This window comes from Nicotiana tabacum, chromosome 12, assembly GCF_000715075.1.
Source record: "Nicotiana tabacum cultivar K326 chromosome 12, ASM71507v2, whole genome shotgun sequence".
NCBI classification, from domain to species: Eukaryota; Viridiplantae; Streptophyta; class Magnoliopsida; order Solanales; family Solanaceae; genus Nicotiana; species Nicotiana tabacum.
This window is the reverse complement of record NC_134091.1, coordinates 12,231,965-12,248,250: the sequence shown is the minus strand read 5'-3', so window position 1 is coordinate 12,248,250 and position 16,286 is coordinate 12,231,965. Positions and strand designations below refer to the sequence as shown.

General features: G+C 36.0%; 2 protein-coding genes across 3 annotated transcripts; both read left to right on the top strand.

Annotated features, from left to right (window-relative positions):
* The first annotated feature begins 5,575 nt into the window (after window positions 1-5,575).
* On the top strand, window positions 5,576-9,525 carry LOC107826732 (zinc finger protein GAI-ASSOCIATED FACTOR 1). 2 transcript variants are annotated; one of them, XM_075226154.1, is made up of 4 exons: window positions 5,576-6,059; window positions 6,421-6,817; window positions 7,389-7,588; window positions 8,449-9,525. In XM_075226154.1, the coding sequence occupies exons 1-4, from the start codon at window positions 5,945-5,947 to the stop codon at window positions 9,237-9,239; spliced, it is 1,503 nt and encodes a 500-aa protein (XP_075082255.1). In that variant the 5' UTR covers window positions 5,576-5,944; the 3' UTR covers window positions 9,240-9,525. The 2 variants fall into 2 exon arrangements, with proteins under 2 accessions (XP_075082255.1, XP_016509243.1); XM_016653757.2 differs by having other exon boundaries at window positions 5,589-6,050.
* A 2,541-nt stretch (window positions 9,526-12,066) lies between these two features.
* LOC107826733 (cytochrome P450 734A1-like) lies at window positions 12,067-15,352 on the top strand. The gene is made up of 4 exons (XM_016653758.2): window positions 12,067-12,601; window positions 13,010-13,254; window positions 13,637-13,985; window positions 14,655-15,352. Exons 1-4 carry the CDS (start codon window positions 12,122-12,124, stop codon window positions 15,066-15,068), a joined length of 1,488 nt encoding a protein of 495 aa, XP_016509244.2. The 5' UTR covers window positions 12,067-12,121; the 3' UTR covers window positions 15,069-15,352.
* Window positions 15,353-16,286: the final 934 nt, after the last annotated feature.

Here is a 16,286-nt window from a genome sequence, read left to right as displayed (position 1 = left end):
CCTCCTCGTGGTCGTTTATCAAATGAGGAATGGACATCGTGGTCCCCCTCCCAGCAGGGCGATGTAATATACGATTCCTTTTGGTTTTAACTTACTATTTCTATAAATGGGAGGAAGCATGGGTGTTCACCCAAATACGGGAATAAGAGGTAATCACATAGAAATGAAGGAACATCATCTGCCGATTAGGCCTACCTACGGAGATCAGCTGCGACAACGGACTCCAGTTCATGGGAAAGAAAACCGTTGAATTCTTCGAGAAATGGCATATCAGGAGAATACTATCGACCCTGTAACACCCTGCAAATTGGGGATTTTGACTGCTTATTAGTATATTTTAGCTTTTGTTTTAGTCCGAAAGTATTGAATTGTGTTTCCGAAACTAATGAAATTGGGCAAATTACAGGAATGCTGGAAGTTTGGTCTCTCATGAAGAAATTCAACTCAAAAAGCAGTGTTTCGAAATACAAGGCAATAAAGGGCGTTGAAGCAAAGATGTGATGTACGTAGAATTCCATCTACGGTCGGAAACTAAGCAGCAGAACCCAACAGGATTCTTAGCAATGTGCGGACCGCACATGAATTATGCAGCTGCAGTACTGGGCTTTCACTGACAAAGATTCAAAGTTAAGAGAATATGCAAAAAAGAAAAACCAAGTCATGACACCTTTGTGAAGTGCGGACCTCACAAGAATTGTGCTGCCGCAGAAGTTGCTTCACAACTGCAATCCAAAAATGTACGGCTGCAAATCTCACCTTTCTGCCAGCTGAAGAAATCTGTGGACCGCATATGGAATTGTTGCGGCCGCAAAACCCCCTGAGGGGTATTTTTATCCGCGATTTTTGGCCCAGTATAAATAGACGAGTTTCGCAAATTTAGGTCAAGTTTGAACATTAAAAGTTGTTGTAGCCGTTTCTTTACTACTTTAGGAAGTTTGACATTATTTTAGTGTTTAAACATTAGATTTCATCATTTTAATCTTTCATTATGAGTTTAATTAGCTTATCTTATTTATTTTCTTCAATTCCCATTATGAGTACCTAGATTTTTACTAGGGTTGTGACCCAACCCTAGTGTGTAAACCTTATGGGTATTTAATTTAATGCTTGTTTATGATTTGGTGTTGATTATTTAGCTTAGTTCATGCTTCAATTTTAGAATTAATGGTTGCAAATATTTATATATGCCTATTTGACTTAGTCTCTGCTTGAGAAAGAGAGACCTAGTCTAGGATAACTTGGCTAACAAGGAATTGGGTTAATTGAGAGATTGATTAGTCTAATTAAAGCGTTCAAACTAGATATAGAACCCGACTTGAGCTCATATCAACTATTTTGCTTGATACCCATTGGGACTTGAGAAAACCAAATTGGGCAAAATCACTCTTTGACCGAGAGGTATTGAGTGGGTAACGTAGAGTTGAGAGCTATAATACACGACAATCAACAAAACAACTGTTAACATCTTTATCCCATTAGGCAAGCACATAGGTTATGGTCACATCCCTAGGCCTTTAAACTATTTGATAAAATATCAAAAACAATCATCTCTAATCTATTTGCCTTAGCTTGCAATCATTAGAGTAATAGTAGAAGTAAAAATCAAAACTCTATTGTGGAAGTACAATTTTAGATAGTCAATTCGCTTGCTTTAAATATATACTCCTCACACCCTTTATAACTCCCAGTGGATTCGACCCCGACTCATAGTTAGGTAACTATTATTGTATACGACCGTATCATATCTCTTATTGAGGTGTGTTGTGGACATCATCACACCCAACGGGTAACGGACAAGCAGAGTCCTCCAACAAGTCCATATTAAACATCATGAAGAAAAAGCTTGAAAACGCCAAAGGACTGTGGCCGGAGATATTGCCGGAAGTAATATGGGCGTATAAAACTACCCCGAAGACGAGGCCTCTTCTCGCCTCGGAAGTTCAACACCATCTTCATGCACCACGCCTTCGACCGTGTCCCCCGTAGAACGCACAATCGCCTCCTCCAAGGGCGGGGCCTCAAGACTTATCTTGGGGCTCACTCCAATGTAGATTGTGGCCGTCTCTTGAAGAACAAATTCACGATCCCCCAAATCGATGGCTACTAGCCTCAATCCCTTCACATCCACGACTCTCCTATTAGAGGCATCAGACTACTGTCATCAAGAGAGACATCATCCTCATCAGCTAGTGAAAAGAGTAGATGAGAAGAAGTGACAAATGGAATGAAGACGGGTTCTCAGACTGCGGCAGCTCAGGTCAAGACCGGTACGGAAGACATAGTGATCACAACAGGGATATAAACTGAAGGCGCAACAACCGTCCTTCGAAAAGAGGGCACCGGTGCCCAGCTCTTCCGAGAAGATCCCTTGCCTGAGAAAAGGGATAACATCAAGTTAGCAAAAACGAATTCACATAATGGGGAGTGGGACGACCATGATCAAACTAAAAAGAAATTACATGTCGAAGAAAGAGCAAGTTTGAATCTCTTGAAAAAACTCGGCAATCACGGATTCCTACGATTTGGGGGAGGAGTCGCTCGACCCAGTCAGAGATGTGAGTGACCAAAGGATGAGGCTGTGATTGGCTGCAAAAGGGGAAAGCAAGAAATCAGAATTCAGAACCAAACAAATGAAGAAAGACACAAGGCACTTGCGAGTGTAGTTTCAAGCTTCAGGAAAGCCGATGACATTGGCAACGACGCCCTCGGATCTGACGAAGAATAAGTTAAGCCAAAACTGACAATTGGCTTTGTCGTCCATCTTCACCACCAAACATTTGCCTCCTCAGTGGATTAGGTTCAACATTGTTCCCCTATAGAAGCCAGGGGGCGAATAGATATACTAAGTGCCGCAACGTCAACTCGACCTCGGCCAGTGTCAGCATCTTGATAACCTTGTAGACGTATGGTGCAAGCTGGGCAGGGCAGACGCCGTAGTGACGACAAAATTCTTTCACCAACGGAAGGAGGGGGAAAGAATAGTCGATGAGGAAGGGGTACGCATAAAGAGCGCAATACTCGGGGCGATAAAATTGTACTGTGTCCCCTTCGGCCAGGATTAACTCAACATGTTTGGGAAGACCGAATTTGGCCTTGAGTTCCGCCAATTCCTTAGGCATCATCGTCGATTTAAAGACTTCAGGCGCATCGTCAGGTACTTTAGTAAAGTCGGACCTGGAGTCAGGATTACGAAGGAATATTTCCCCCACCGACGGGAAGGTATTATCCTCAACAATGGCAGAAATGCTCTCCCCGTGAGGGGGAAACACTAATGCCAAGGGAGCAACACAACTTCCTTCACCGACATCAGAAGATACGTTTGACATGATTCAAGATAGGGGAGAAAAGTAACAAACGGGGGAGACTATAAAACAATGTAGGTCAATAAAACAAAGAAATGAGATTTAGAGAAGAAGAAAGCATGAGAGAAGTTTGGTGCTTCGAAGCGTTAGAGGATTTAAACTTCAAAAACATGTCCAAAGGTCCCAATTTATAGAAGTCATGGCACCGAAATCGAAAACGGTTCATCATGATGGGCATCATAATTGAAGCGACATGTCTGATCAAAAGTCACACACGAAATGACTTTACACATCGGGAATATTCATCAAAATGATGCATGATATTGTGACGTCATCCTAACTCTTGGACAAGGTAACTCTAGTGAATCACCCGGGAAATTTGAAGCATTTGAAATGTGTGACTCACAGAGGGCCACGTCACCTGCTCGCCGCAACAACCATGACCTGTATAGCCCACTTGATTAGCTCGACCTCCAACAACATAATACGCTTATCGAACTCGCCCACGAAGTTAACCTCAATAAGCGGAGGGACTAACTGTATAGGTCAAAATTTATCTCTAAAATGCTTAAGCCATGACAGCATTAGCGAGACATTCACAGGCCGCCATGTGTTGAAGTGTTTCAAGGAACAATGAAGGGTGCGATCGAAGAGTTAACAAGGATTAAGATTGAGGAGTCATCAAAGATCGAGGTCGAGGTCGAACACCCCTAGCAGAGTTAAAACGGTTAGTTTCAAGATAGAACATTAAAGAGAATATTTTAGTGGATATTCTTTGCACTTGCATTATTAGGGTTTATAGGAACACGTTCCCTATAAAAAGAATGAAATATATTGATAGAAGGGGGAGATTTGATTGAAGAGAACACATTGACTTTGAAAGAGAGAATCTGGTCTTATCGCAAATATAAAAAAACTTTTTTTTTATCAAGATTCTTGCATAGCATTCCCACTAGATCCAAGAACAACTCAATTGTTCAAAGGCTTTTCAATCATTCATCATTATTAGAAAGAATATCCACTGATCTCATTCCTTTTCGGGTGACTCATACGTTTTATTTATATAAATGTTATTTAGTGTTATTTGTTGCTATTTAATGCCATCCTTCACCTTTGTGGGTCATTGAATATCATTATTGTTGCTTATAATCATTGCCATTCGGATAAATATATTAGTTATTTGGTCGTGACATACGTAGCTTTATCTTTCGGGTATTATTTTTAATTAAGATTAACTCTTCTTCATACAAATCTAATTGTTTGAGCCAAAAACAATATTTTTTGGTCAAACACTAAGGAGGCTAGTGTGTACTTTATGAAGGTACCCCATAGAGAGATTGTTTTCGATAGAATCTCGGCTAAAAAAAAGATAAAAAAGAAACAATAACAATAAGAATATAAAATAATTTATATTACTAGCACATATTTTGAGTTCAAATTATATTGCATATATAGCTACCTACATAAATTCCAAACATTGCACCAGCTATGCATATTGCGCTACGTTTTGAGCAAAACCGAACATTATATTATTCTGTGTTATTTTTATATTAGAATTTTTTATTCTAATGTGGAGTAATCAACAAAACTATTCCTTATTGTCTCTGACATAAGTTATATTATAATTTTAAATAAAACTTCCTCAATTTCTCAATTTCTGTTTATGTAACTATATTTTCTTTTTATAATTTGGTCCAAAAAGAATGAACCATTATAAATATAAAAAAAGAAATCTAAACTTAAATTTCTAATCTGAGCTGATAATAAGCTTTTAGAGAATCCTTAGTCCACAAATTTTCAAGGTATAACTAAATTTATGACATGTTTAAACACGCTAAACAAATTTGTAAAATCATTATTTCTTTCTTAAATTTTGTCTCTGTTAGTCACGTAAATTGAAGGGGAATGAGCAATATATTCTGTATCTATCGATTTGAATATTTTTAAGTTTTTCTTATATTATTTCAAGAATAAAATCTGACGTAAAATGAGGGGTAAATTGGTCTTGCCAACTTAAACGAAAATACACTAAACGACAAAATACTGAACCACGAACTGATTAGTCCGAGTTCCTCCGACAGGTGTCGTATAATGAACCAGATGATGCCACGTGGACAATTGGATTCATCGCTCGAGCTTGGTCTTGGGAAAGAAGCAGCTGAAACTGAAACCTCCCTTCAATTTAACCATGGTTGATACTTTTAACTCTACACATGGTTAGTTTCGCCGCTAAGAAATAAAAAATTAAAAAACAAAACATTTGAAAAAGAGTTCTATAAACATTTCTCTATTATGATCGCTTTCTATTCTAAACCAGTCTTCTCTCACTCTCTCTGAATAAACGCCGCCATGTCTGAATATTAGACCTCTTCCCATTTTTCTCTTCATTCAATAAGAGTTTTTTTTCCTTCCTCTTTTTTGGGAGCACTACAATTCCCAAAAACAGTAGTAGCAATTTTTTCCTAGCTTCGGAAATAGTTGGTAAAACTTTTCTTTTCTTCATTTAAGGTTTGGAAAAAGCATTTTTGAAATCAAGATTTTGACTGCCCATTTTTACTTAAAAGGGGCAGTAATTTGAGCTGAAGTGGAGAAAAGTAGCTGGAAAAACACATGTGAAGTTCAAGTTTTTCTTAGCTAAAAATATGGCAGAGATGGAAAATTCATCATCAATGACAGTAGCTGGCAGTTCATTAGAAGAAACAATTACCCAACAAAATTTTCCAGTAAAGAAGAAAAGGAACCTTCCAGGTAATCCAGGTAAAAAAAAAACGTTAAAAAATTTCACTATTTTTTTTATTGTTTCTCCTGACGAGAGTCAACCTTTCTACTTCGTGCCTCTCTACCTCCGCATAAACGTAAGTTCTACTTATATATTGTCCTCCAGATCCCACTGGGATATACTAATATTTTGTTGTCATAATTGTTATGAAGTATTAACCCAAATAGCTGCCGTTCAATCGGTTAAACAAAAAATAAGTATAATATATGCATAATTTATTTTTTTTTATATATATATAATTAATATATAATGTAGGTATGAATTGACCGACTATTTTTGTAATGATTTCTGCGCCTTCTATTATTGTTTGCTTACGGGTGAAATGTTTGGTTTTTGTAGATCCAGAAGCAGAAGTGATAGCTCTATCACCAAAAACGCTAATGGCAACAAACAGATTTGTGTGTGAGATTTGTAACAAAGGGTTTCAACGTGACCAAAATTTACAGTTACATAGAAGGGGACATAATTTACCTTGGAAACTCCGGCAACGTACGAGTAAAGAAGTGAAAAAACGTGTGTATGTTTGTCCAGAGGCCATGTGTGTTCATCACGATCCGTCTAGAGCTTTAGGTGATCTTACAGGAATTAAGAAACATTTTTGCAGAAAACATGGTGAGAAGAAGTTTAAGTGTGAACGTTGTACTAAAAAATATGCTGTGCAGTCTGATTGGAAAGCTCATATGAAGACTTGTGGTACTAGAGAATATCGTTGTGATTGTGGAACTCTATTTTCTAGGTATGTTTTGACTCACTTTTTCTCCTATTCAACTTGCTTGAGGTTTGTATCAATAAACAACAAACAACAAACAATAAGTCTAGTGTAATTCCATAAGTAGCAGGTGGGTAGAGCAGTATGTACGCAGATTTTATTTATGTCTAATGGAATTACAAAGATTGTTCTATCATCCTATCTTGTTGTTAACCTCTATCACCCTATCTTGTTGAAGTTTGAAGGTTAATGCTTGTTCTCTTAGGATGAGATTCTATCGAAAATAGTCTCTCTATATAAGTAAATTTAACTTGCTGTTTGTTACTTGAGGAGTAGTGAGAAAGGAACGAAAATCCTCAATATTTCCGTAGTCCCGCAGTTTCTCCCTTCCATTTGGTCAATATTATATTGAATTTGAAAAAATTAGTATGTGAAGTCACAACTAATTTTTCATCTTTATTTCATAGCGAAGATTAAAAAAAAAGTGTAAATTTGTAAAATAAATATTAAAATGCCTAATAATATTTCATTATTTGTAAGTAATATGCACGTTCAAACGTCTACTAATTATTATTTTTTGTGGTTTTATATGGTGAAGGAGGGATAGCTTTATAACGCATAGGGCATTTTGTGATGCATTGGCTCAAGAAAGTGCAAGAGCTCAACCAATGGGAATAACAAATACTGAGGAAAATTTGAAAGTTGATGAAGCTGTTACTTCTTCGTCTAGTCCACCCCCACAACCTTTAACTCCATCTACTGGAGTTCTTTCTCCAGTTCTGTCCATTCAAAGTTCAGGTAATTAAAAATAAGGAGAAAAAAAGAAAAGAAAAGGTTAATTCTACGTACTTTTTAATTTTGAGTAGTTGCACATGCATAATCTGCAATTTGTCAACATCGTAGAAGCCAAGAAGTATGTTTAAAAAACGCTTCTCTCGTTTAAATGAAACTTTAAATTAGAATCTTTGAATTTTTTTGACGGTGTGTTTCTTCATGTGATCGATGTGGGTTTTTTTTTAAATTATTTTTTTGTTCTCATTTGTCCATTGGTGTCCTTTGTCTTTTTCCTGAAGTGTTCATTTTCTTGTGTGAATATCTCCCCATTAATTTATACAATTATTCTTTCAGTTTTAAAAAGATTGTCATAGTTTGAGTTCGTATAAACTTTAATAAAAAAGAGAAGACTTTTGAGATGTGTAGTTTTGAATTAACTATAACATTTATGTGGCCATAAAACAAATTTATGGTCTCAAACCTGTTATAGCATTTGTGTGGTCGTAAATACTTCATATTAAAAAAATATTGAAATGTGTCGTGTCTTTTTGAAACGGATTAATAAGAAAATAAGTACAATCGTTTTTAAATAAGTTTTGACCATGGGCATTAAAAATGGCGTAATTAAAAAAAGCAAGGCTAGCTAGTACGTGTCTCAAATATCGAAAAAGGATTGAAAATAGGGACGTTGAGTAAAGAAAAGAGTTAGTACATGATTGCTTCTGCTTTTAAATGTGAAAGGTCTCTGGTTAAAGTGGGATGCATATTGTGATTCAGAACATACAAAAGTTTATTCCATTTTTAAAAAAGATTGTATCTTTTTCTTGATTGTGTGAATGAAGGAATAAGACTTCTTTTTCACTTTGTTCTTTTCTGGGTGATAGAATTGCCAGCAGATAATCAAAATCAAGCTGGTGTACAATTACAAGCAGCACAAGGTACAACGCCTGTTTCTACAACTACTGTCACAGCCACAACAATTTCCACTACTGCTAGTATTACTGGTCCTGGTAGTAGCAAAGTGTTTGCTAGTGTATTTCCACCGTCGACGACTTTAGCTGGGCACCCCCACTCGTCTTACTCGGATATTCTTTGTGCTATTGGACCAGAACAAATTAGCCCCATAGAGCCAATGTCGCTGTCATTGTCGTCTTCGTTTTATCTCTCGGCCAATGACGGGTCAACTTTATTCCAAGATCACACCGGCCATAGCCAGCATTATGGTTCAACAACACAACCAGTATTATCTGCAACTGCATTACTTCAAAAGGCTGCCCAAATGGGCGCTACATCGTCTAACAACTCGTTTCTTCGTGGTCTTGGATTGGCAATGTCGAGTACCTCTGCATCGGACAATATTTCCCGTGTGAAGCTAGAGAACAATGTAGAGCTACCTGGGCTCGGGATACAACTCCCGTCTAATGGTCCTTCAGGACGATGGACCGATTTGATGATGGGTCCATCTCATGAGTCTATGATGTTTGGGAACAAGCCTCCGACTCTTGATTTTCTTGGTTTAGGAAATGATGCAAATGCGACTTCGTCAAATGGATTTTCAGCGCTTTTGAGCTCAATGGACGGCGGATTTGGTGTGGCAACGACGTCGTATGGTGGAGTGGCAACCAGAGGGGAGGCTTGGGATGGCCATTCTGATCGAAAGCCTTCTATGCTTTAGGTGGAATTAGTTGGATTACTGCAAAAATGAAATGAAGTTCTATACATTAATCCATCTTGATTTTTGTGGGAGAGTTTTTGTTTGATACATATACATATCCAATAGACATAGCTAAGTTATGTTCATAGCCGTACTTCATTTTAAGCTTAGTTTATTTTGGTTTTATATTCAGGACATGCAGTTAGGACAATATGGTAGATGGACTAGCCACTTGGGTTTCTACTCGTTTGTATGCGAAAGAATGACCAAGTCCCATATGCTTGGTAAATTAAATTTCTCTTTTTTACCTGCTTTCTTTCCCTATTGATATTTTCTTGCTTTAGATTTTCATCTCCACATTTGAATTGAACGTTCATTATTAACATGTGTAAAATAAGCAAAATAACGTGTGATGTTGTGAATGTTCCTTGGTCTAAAATTAGGATGCTAACAAAAAGTCTAAATCGCGTGCGGAATGTCATATTGTTTTGCCATGTACAGTGAGTGGCCCGATTTTGTACTACTTGATCGATGATACAAGCTGTCTACCTATAAGTAATATCTACATATACGTAATAAGTGCGTTGCCCTTCAATATTCCGGGGTTGACTGTGCATGGTCAATGAATTGAAGTTAAAATATGTGTTAGCGTCCTAATAGCATATATTCGTAATCATGTCTTTTTTATAATTTTAAAATTTTAAAAAATAATTTTTTTATGTGTAAAAATAAATCTCTCATGCGTAAAAATGAGATACATTCATAAAATTAAAAATAAATTTGTAAAGAGTCACAAAAATCAATTGACAATATTGGTTTGAAGTTATAAAAAAAGTTATTTGAAATAGAAGCTAAAAAATCGTATTTGGAAGTTGCAAACTTGCAATTGTATTAGATAAAAATTGCATCTGTAAAAAAATATCATTTCACGTGTAATACTTGTCAAATAAGCCTTTCAATATTTTGCGAGTATTTCAAATACTATATTAAAATTCAATATTTGAAAATTTTGGTGATGAATTTTCAAATTGCAATTAATGCAATGGCTAAATAGTGTTCAATTTTAAAACTATTTCGGTACTTTCCATCATATTTAACACTTTTATTTTTATAGAGCATTTACGACTTACAAGAATTTAAATATATTAAATTATACCATATACTTTGACATCATCAGTAATAACATTTTGAGCGTCTTTTTTTTTCTTTGTATCTTTTATGAGCCGAGGGTCTACCAGAAAAAATCTCTCTACTCTTTAGGTAAGGTAAGACTGCGTACATATCACTCTTCTCATACCTCATATATGAGATAAAATATTCCTAATACGTAGTACTTCTGAAAATAGTAAATACGCTTTTGCTTGATACAGCAAAGGGGGGGCGGGGGACAAAAATCAGAAATGGGAGTGTGGGGAATGGGCAACAGACATTACCATTTATATTGAAAGTACCATAACACTTCAACAGAGACGATCATGCCAGTCAGTAGTAATAGCTGTAGGGGCTGCCCAGTCAAATCTTGAAACTTAAATTTAATGCTTTGTAGGCTACTGTAGTTGACTGTTGAGTCACATCGAAAATCAAAGAAAGAAGAAAATGTAGCAGGCCCATATTTATTTCGAGTGCTGAGTGTTGTTTTTGAACAGGATTCATGACACATTCCTTGTCTGGTCCTTCACCCTTTTCATGATCTCTTCCTGCATTTCTGTAAAAGTAGTGGTCTTGTTTTCCTCCACCTGATATGGTTTAATTTCATGTTATAATCAATATGATCTACCGATAAGAATATTAACATAATATAACCCAAGATCAAATATGATATTATAATATAATAACTTTTGGATTAACAAGAATAATTACATATCTGTTTGAGCCATACAACGGATTAACGAAGAACTAAGTCTTATGACGGCGTAAATAAGACAGCTACCACACACAAGTCACAACAGATATTTTAAAATAAATTTGATTGTATGTTTATATAAGGGCTAGAAAAGGAATCTAACAGCAATTAATGAAATCCTAGTGAGCTCTCCGATTAGAGGTCTCATCGGATTGAGCTTATACTCGCCCTAACACTAGACCCGGCAATAACATAAAATGCACAACATTATACAATTAGACCTCTCCATAACAACATCTCTATATAACAGTCATTCACTATAAAAATTATATTTTTTTCGTAACCGATTTTTATGTTATGTTATACTATATCCTCTATAACAACACTTCACTATAGCAGCTAAAAAATATCGGAATAAATGAGGCTATTATAGAGATGTTTGACTGTAATCAATTATCACGCTAATAATTGGGCTCTCATTTATGGACTATCATCATACGCACACATTTAAATATAAATAAAATATTTAATAACGTAAGCCTCTTTTTTAATATTCTATAGATTCGGGTTTACCATTGAACTAATGAACGAAAACTTGCAACTTCTTTCACTCGAGAGTCATATCAAGTTCAAGGCAACTTATGCTTTTTTCTTAGTATTTTAAATTGGATTGCCAGATGAGCATGACATTGAATGTAGCACTCTTGATTGTACATTGTACCACCTGCAGTGACATTAATCTGCAGTGATTATTACATGATTTGCATTTGTTCTTCAATTTTTGACTTGTACAATTAATTGAATTAATTTGACGTAAACACTATTAAAAATTTCCATTCTATTTGATCCCAAAAATAATTGGACAAAAAGATGCCTCAACCAAGTAAATCCATTTACTAATTCTGACCGTCACTAACTTATCCCTTTTGTTTAATCTTTTCCGCCTGCAGCTTTTAATATTAATTTATTATTACCCACTACTTAATCATTTATATAATGATGATTTCCTAAATTTAAGCTCATCTTCAGTAATAGCACCCAAAACTGAGCGTATTTTACAATGTATCTCACAGTTCTTATGATTCTGCTACTACTTTTGACTTTCCTTTTCAAGTTCATTTACTCAGTGATTTACATTCCATATAAGTTCGGAAATCACTTTAGGAAACAAGGAATTGGAGGTCCTAGTTACCGTCTGATCTACGGAAACTCAGAGGAAATCAAACGGCAGATAAGTAAAGCTGAATCGAAATCAGTTCCGTTTAATCATAACGTGTTGCATCGGATTGCTCCTCATTACTACAACTGGTCGGCCAAATATGGGAAGACGTTTTTGTTCTGGTTTGGGTCGAAGCCCCGGTTGGCTATTGCTGACCCGGATATGATAAAAGGGCTTTTTATGAATAAAGCTGTCGATAAGATTGGGTTTGATCCATTAACTAAGCAGCTATTTGGAGAAGGGCTTGTTGGTTTACGAGGTGAACAATGGGCTTTACATAGGAGGATTGCAAACCAGGCCTTCAACATGGAGATTGTTAAGGTGATCCATCTCTCTTACTAAAAAGCCCGTTAATTAATACAAATAGACTCTCACCTAATCTCTTAAGCTAAAAATAGTCCGCGTATATATATAAAATATATAATCTACATATATTGGCTAGAAAAAGTAAATATTGAATTTGGCTGGCTATTTATGTAACAATCCCTTTTATTTTTTTTCAAATAAAAAGTGACTTTTACATAAAGAGCCGGCGAATTCACAGTTTATTTTTTCTAGCCCGTACACATAAATTATATACTCACTATACACGGTTATATACATATTATATACATTTATTATAAATTCATCCCATGTTTTTTATTTAAGCGGTTGGACGAACGATTATTATATTATTTTTAATTTGTATAACAACTTGTTCTTCTCGCTTGTTGGAGTAATGAATTCTAGGCTTGGGTGCCGGACATTGTGACTAGTGTTACCAAAATGTTGAAGAAATGGGAAAAAGAAAATGAAGAGAAGGAAGAATTTGAAATAGAAGTCTTCAAAGAATTAAATGATCTCTCAGCTGAGGTTATATCTAGAACAGCTTTTGGGAGTAGTTTTGAAGAAGGGAAGCACATATTTGAGTCACAAGAGCAACAAATATCTCTTACTTTGCAGGCAATTCGAAGCATCTACCTTCCTGGATATAGGTTAGTGCATATTATCTTTGCTATTGAACTTTGTTTAGTTCAGGGCGAAGCTACACTCCGGTAAGGGTGGTCAACTGACCATCCTTTGTCGGAAAATATATTGCATATATGTGAAATATTAGGTTTTACATGTATGTATATAATATATATTGAACATGGAAATTTTTTTATTTTACTTCTTTCAAATTTGAACAACAACAACAAATCTAGTGCAATCCCACAAGCGGAGTCTGGGAGGGTAATGTGTACGGAGACCTTATCCTGCCTTCAAGAAGGTAGAGAGGATGAGCATCCTTAGGGAAATTACTAGGTTCACCACTGGTTTAGTTCCTTACAAAAATTTTACTAACTAATTATGAATACGAAATGTCTTAATAAATAGGTTTTTGCCCACAAAAAATAACATGATGAGGTGGAAACTAGAGAAGGAAACTCGAAAGTCAGTAATGAAGCTGATTGAGAGCACTAAAGGGAGAGAAAATTCTAAGAATCTTCTTAGTTTGCTAATGACTGCAAGTGAAGCAGAACATGGATTTGGGGTGGAAGAAGTCATAGATGAATGCAAGACATTTTACTTTGCTGGGAAGGAAACTGCTTCCAACTTGTTAACTTGGGCAGTTCTTCTTCTGGCATTGCATCAAGAATGGCAAGATAAAGCTCGAGATGAAGTTTTTCGAGTTTGCAACGGTAACAACCTTCCAAATGCAGAGAATCTGATTGATTTCAAGATTGTAAGTAAAATATCCCAGAGTCTCTCATCTATGTTCTCTATCTATTTTTAAGTGTCCCGCGTTAGTTGAGGGAATAGAACTAGTTGTCGCCTTTTTATATGATCTCGTCAACTCACTCCCATGATTTAGTTTTTGATATTGAGTTAGGCCTGTAGGTCAAAGGGTGAAGTTATTTTCGTATCACCTATAGATCACGGGTTCGAGCCGTGGAAGAAGTACTAATGCTTGCATTAGGCTGTATACATCACACTCCTTGGGATGCGGTCCTTTTCCGGACTCTGCATGAACGCGGGATACATTGTACATCGGCCTGCTCTTATATTGAGTTAAATCTAAAGTCCATTTTTCTTAACATAGTATCAGAGTCAAACTCATCTCTATTATTGATTTATTTTATATCGGACCCATTTTATACTCTCAGAACCAATCTTAAGTGTGTCAAGGTGTGTGTTAAGCGTCCTACATTAGTTGCGGGAATCAATTGTCATCTCTTTACATGGTCTTAGATAATCCTCACGTCATTAGATAACTTTTGAGACTGAATTAGGTCTGAGTTCTATTCTCGTAATAGCACTATTTAAGAGTTTTTAACCTTGGTTACAGATTGCAAACTTTTCCCATGTTTGTTCTCTTACTTTGTTTGTTCTTTTATTTTGTGTATTCAAACAGGTGACAATGATTCTCAATGAGACAATGCGACTCTACCCACCGATCGTTGCATTGACAAGGGGAACTTCTAAGGATATTAAGTTGGGAAACCTTGAAATTCCAGCAAATACACAATTTTATGTGTCAGTAGCTGCTGTACATCATGACACTGAGATATGGGGGAAAGATGCACTGGAATTCAACCCTCTGAGATTTGCCGAGTCTCGAAAGCATTTGGCTTCATTTTTTCCTTTTGCATTAGGTCCAAGAGTTTGTATTGGGCAAATCTTAGCCATGGTTGAAGCCAAAATCATCCTAGCAATGATAATTCAGAATTTCTCTTTTGAAGTGTCACCTTCATATGTTCATGCTCCAACTATGCGCCTTACTTTACAGCCTCAATATGGTGCGCCCATCCTTTTTAGGAAGATCTAATTTATATCCGTAAAAGGTCAGCTCTCAGGCTGTTTCACACGCTGCCTAGCAGTGATGTGGTTATCTAAAGTGGATTCTCTCTTTGTAGTAGATGTCGAACCTGCAGTGGCCCATTGTAATGTGGTGCTTAAGTCTACCTACCCTATTTGTTCCTTGATCTGTGGGTCTACTGAAACTACCCACTTCGATCAATTAGCCAAGACTTTGGCAGGATAATATCTTCACAGTGTGAACAGTTATAGTCCATAAATGATGATCAATTAAGTTTCAAGTTGGATCAATTATATGAATCGTTCATTCTGCATTATTCATGTTATGAAAATTAATTTTGTTATTTTATGTTCGTGTTTTTTTTTTACCAGTAAATGGAAGCACATTTAGTCCCCAAATGGGCAAATCCAGATGCCGAAAAAACTCAACTCAAATTTTAGAGAAACTACCAGTTATGTCAGCCAAGTTAGCACAAAAATTAGCCAATTAGCTATTTGTAGCCAAATAAATGTCAATTTTTTGCTTTTTGAGGGGGTGTTGTTGGAATAGATTGGATATATCTTAAGGAGTTTGAATCTCAATTTTGGGATTATTTGGTAGAGTTTTGAGGTGGTTTGAATTGAAAATTCGAAGTAGAAGATGAACGTAGAAAAAAATAATGTGTATCACACTAGGGGTGTTCGTCGGTCGGTACGGTACGGTATTTAGACATTTCGGTTCGGTATTTTCGGTATTCGATTTATTAAAATGCTATACCAATACGGTACCTAATTATATTCGGTATGGTTCGATTTTTCTCCTTTCGGTTTCGGTTTATTCGATACCGTAACTTCGGTTTCAATATTAACTAGTGCATAAAGCCATAAACCGTAATATTCTTAATTAAAGTACTTATAAATATAAAAATAAAAAAACGTTCTAAGATCACATGACACAAAAAATTTATCAAACCATCAAGTATTAACCCATAGAGAGCAAAAAGGTACATAAAGAAATAAATTTAATCATTGAAAATGTCTTATTACTTGTTTAGAACTTATTGCTGAATTTAGAGAAAAAATACCCTAAAACCGTAAAAGTATCACGTTAAGATGTTTGGCATCCTAGAGAATAAGAGTCACAATCTACGACCTACCTTGTTTTTCCATTTTCCTAAAGACGTACATGGGCTTTACTGTCAGCCTCAACATACATACCAGAGAAAAGTATTATGTAACTTAGTATGTT

Excerpts from the sequence above, each read along its gene's own strand:
- LOC107826732 (XM_075226154.1), top strand. The coding sequence starts at position 5,945 with ATGGCAGAGATGGAAAATTCATCATCAATGACAGTAGCTGGCAGTTCA. Across the intron at positions 6,818-7,388 it reads TGTGGAACTCTATTTTCTAG|GAGGGATAGCTTTATAACGC; the intron begins GTATGTTTTGAC and ends TATATGGTGAAG. Across the intron at positions 7,589-8,448 it reads TCTGTCCATTCAAAGTTCAG|AATTGCCAGCAGATAATCAA; the intron begins GTAATTAAAAAT and ends TCTGGGTGATAG.
- LOC107826733 (XM_016653758.2), top strand. The coding sequence starts at position 12,122 with ATGTATCTCACAGTTCTTATGATTCTGCTACTACTTTTGACTTTCCTT. Across the intron at positions 12,602-13,009 it reads TCAACATGGAGATTGTTAAG|GCTTGGGTGCCGGACATTGT; the intron begins GTGATCCATCTC and ends AATGAATTCTAG. Across the intron at positions 13,255-13,636 it reads ATCTACCTTCCTGGATATAG|GTTTTTGCCCACAAAAAATA; the intron begins GTTAGTGCATAT and ends CTTAATAAATAG.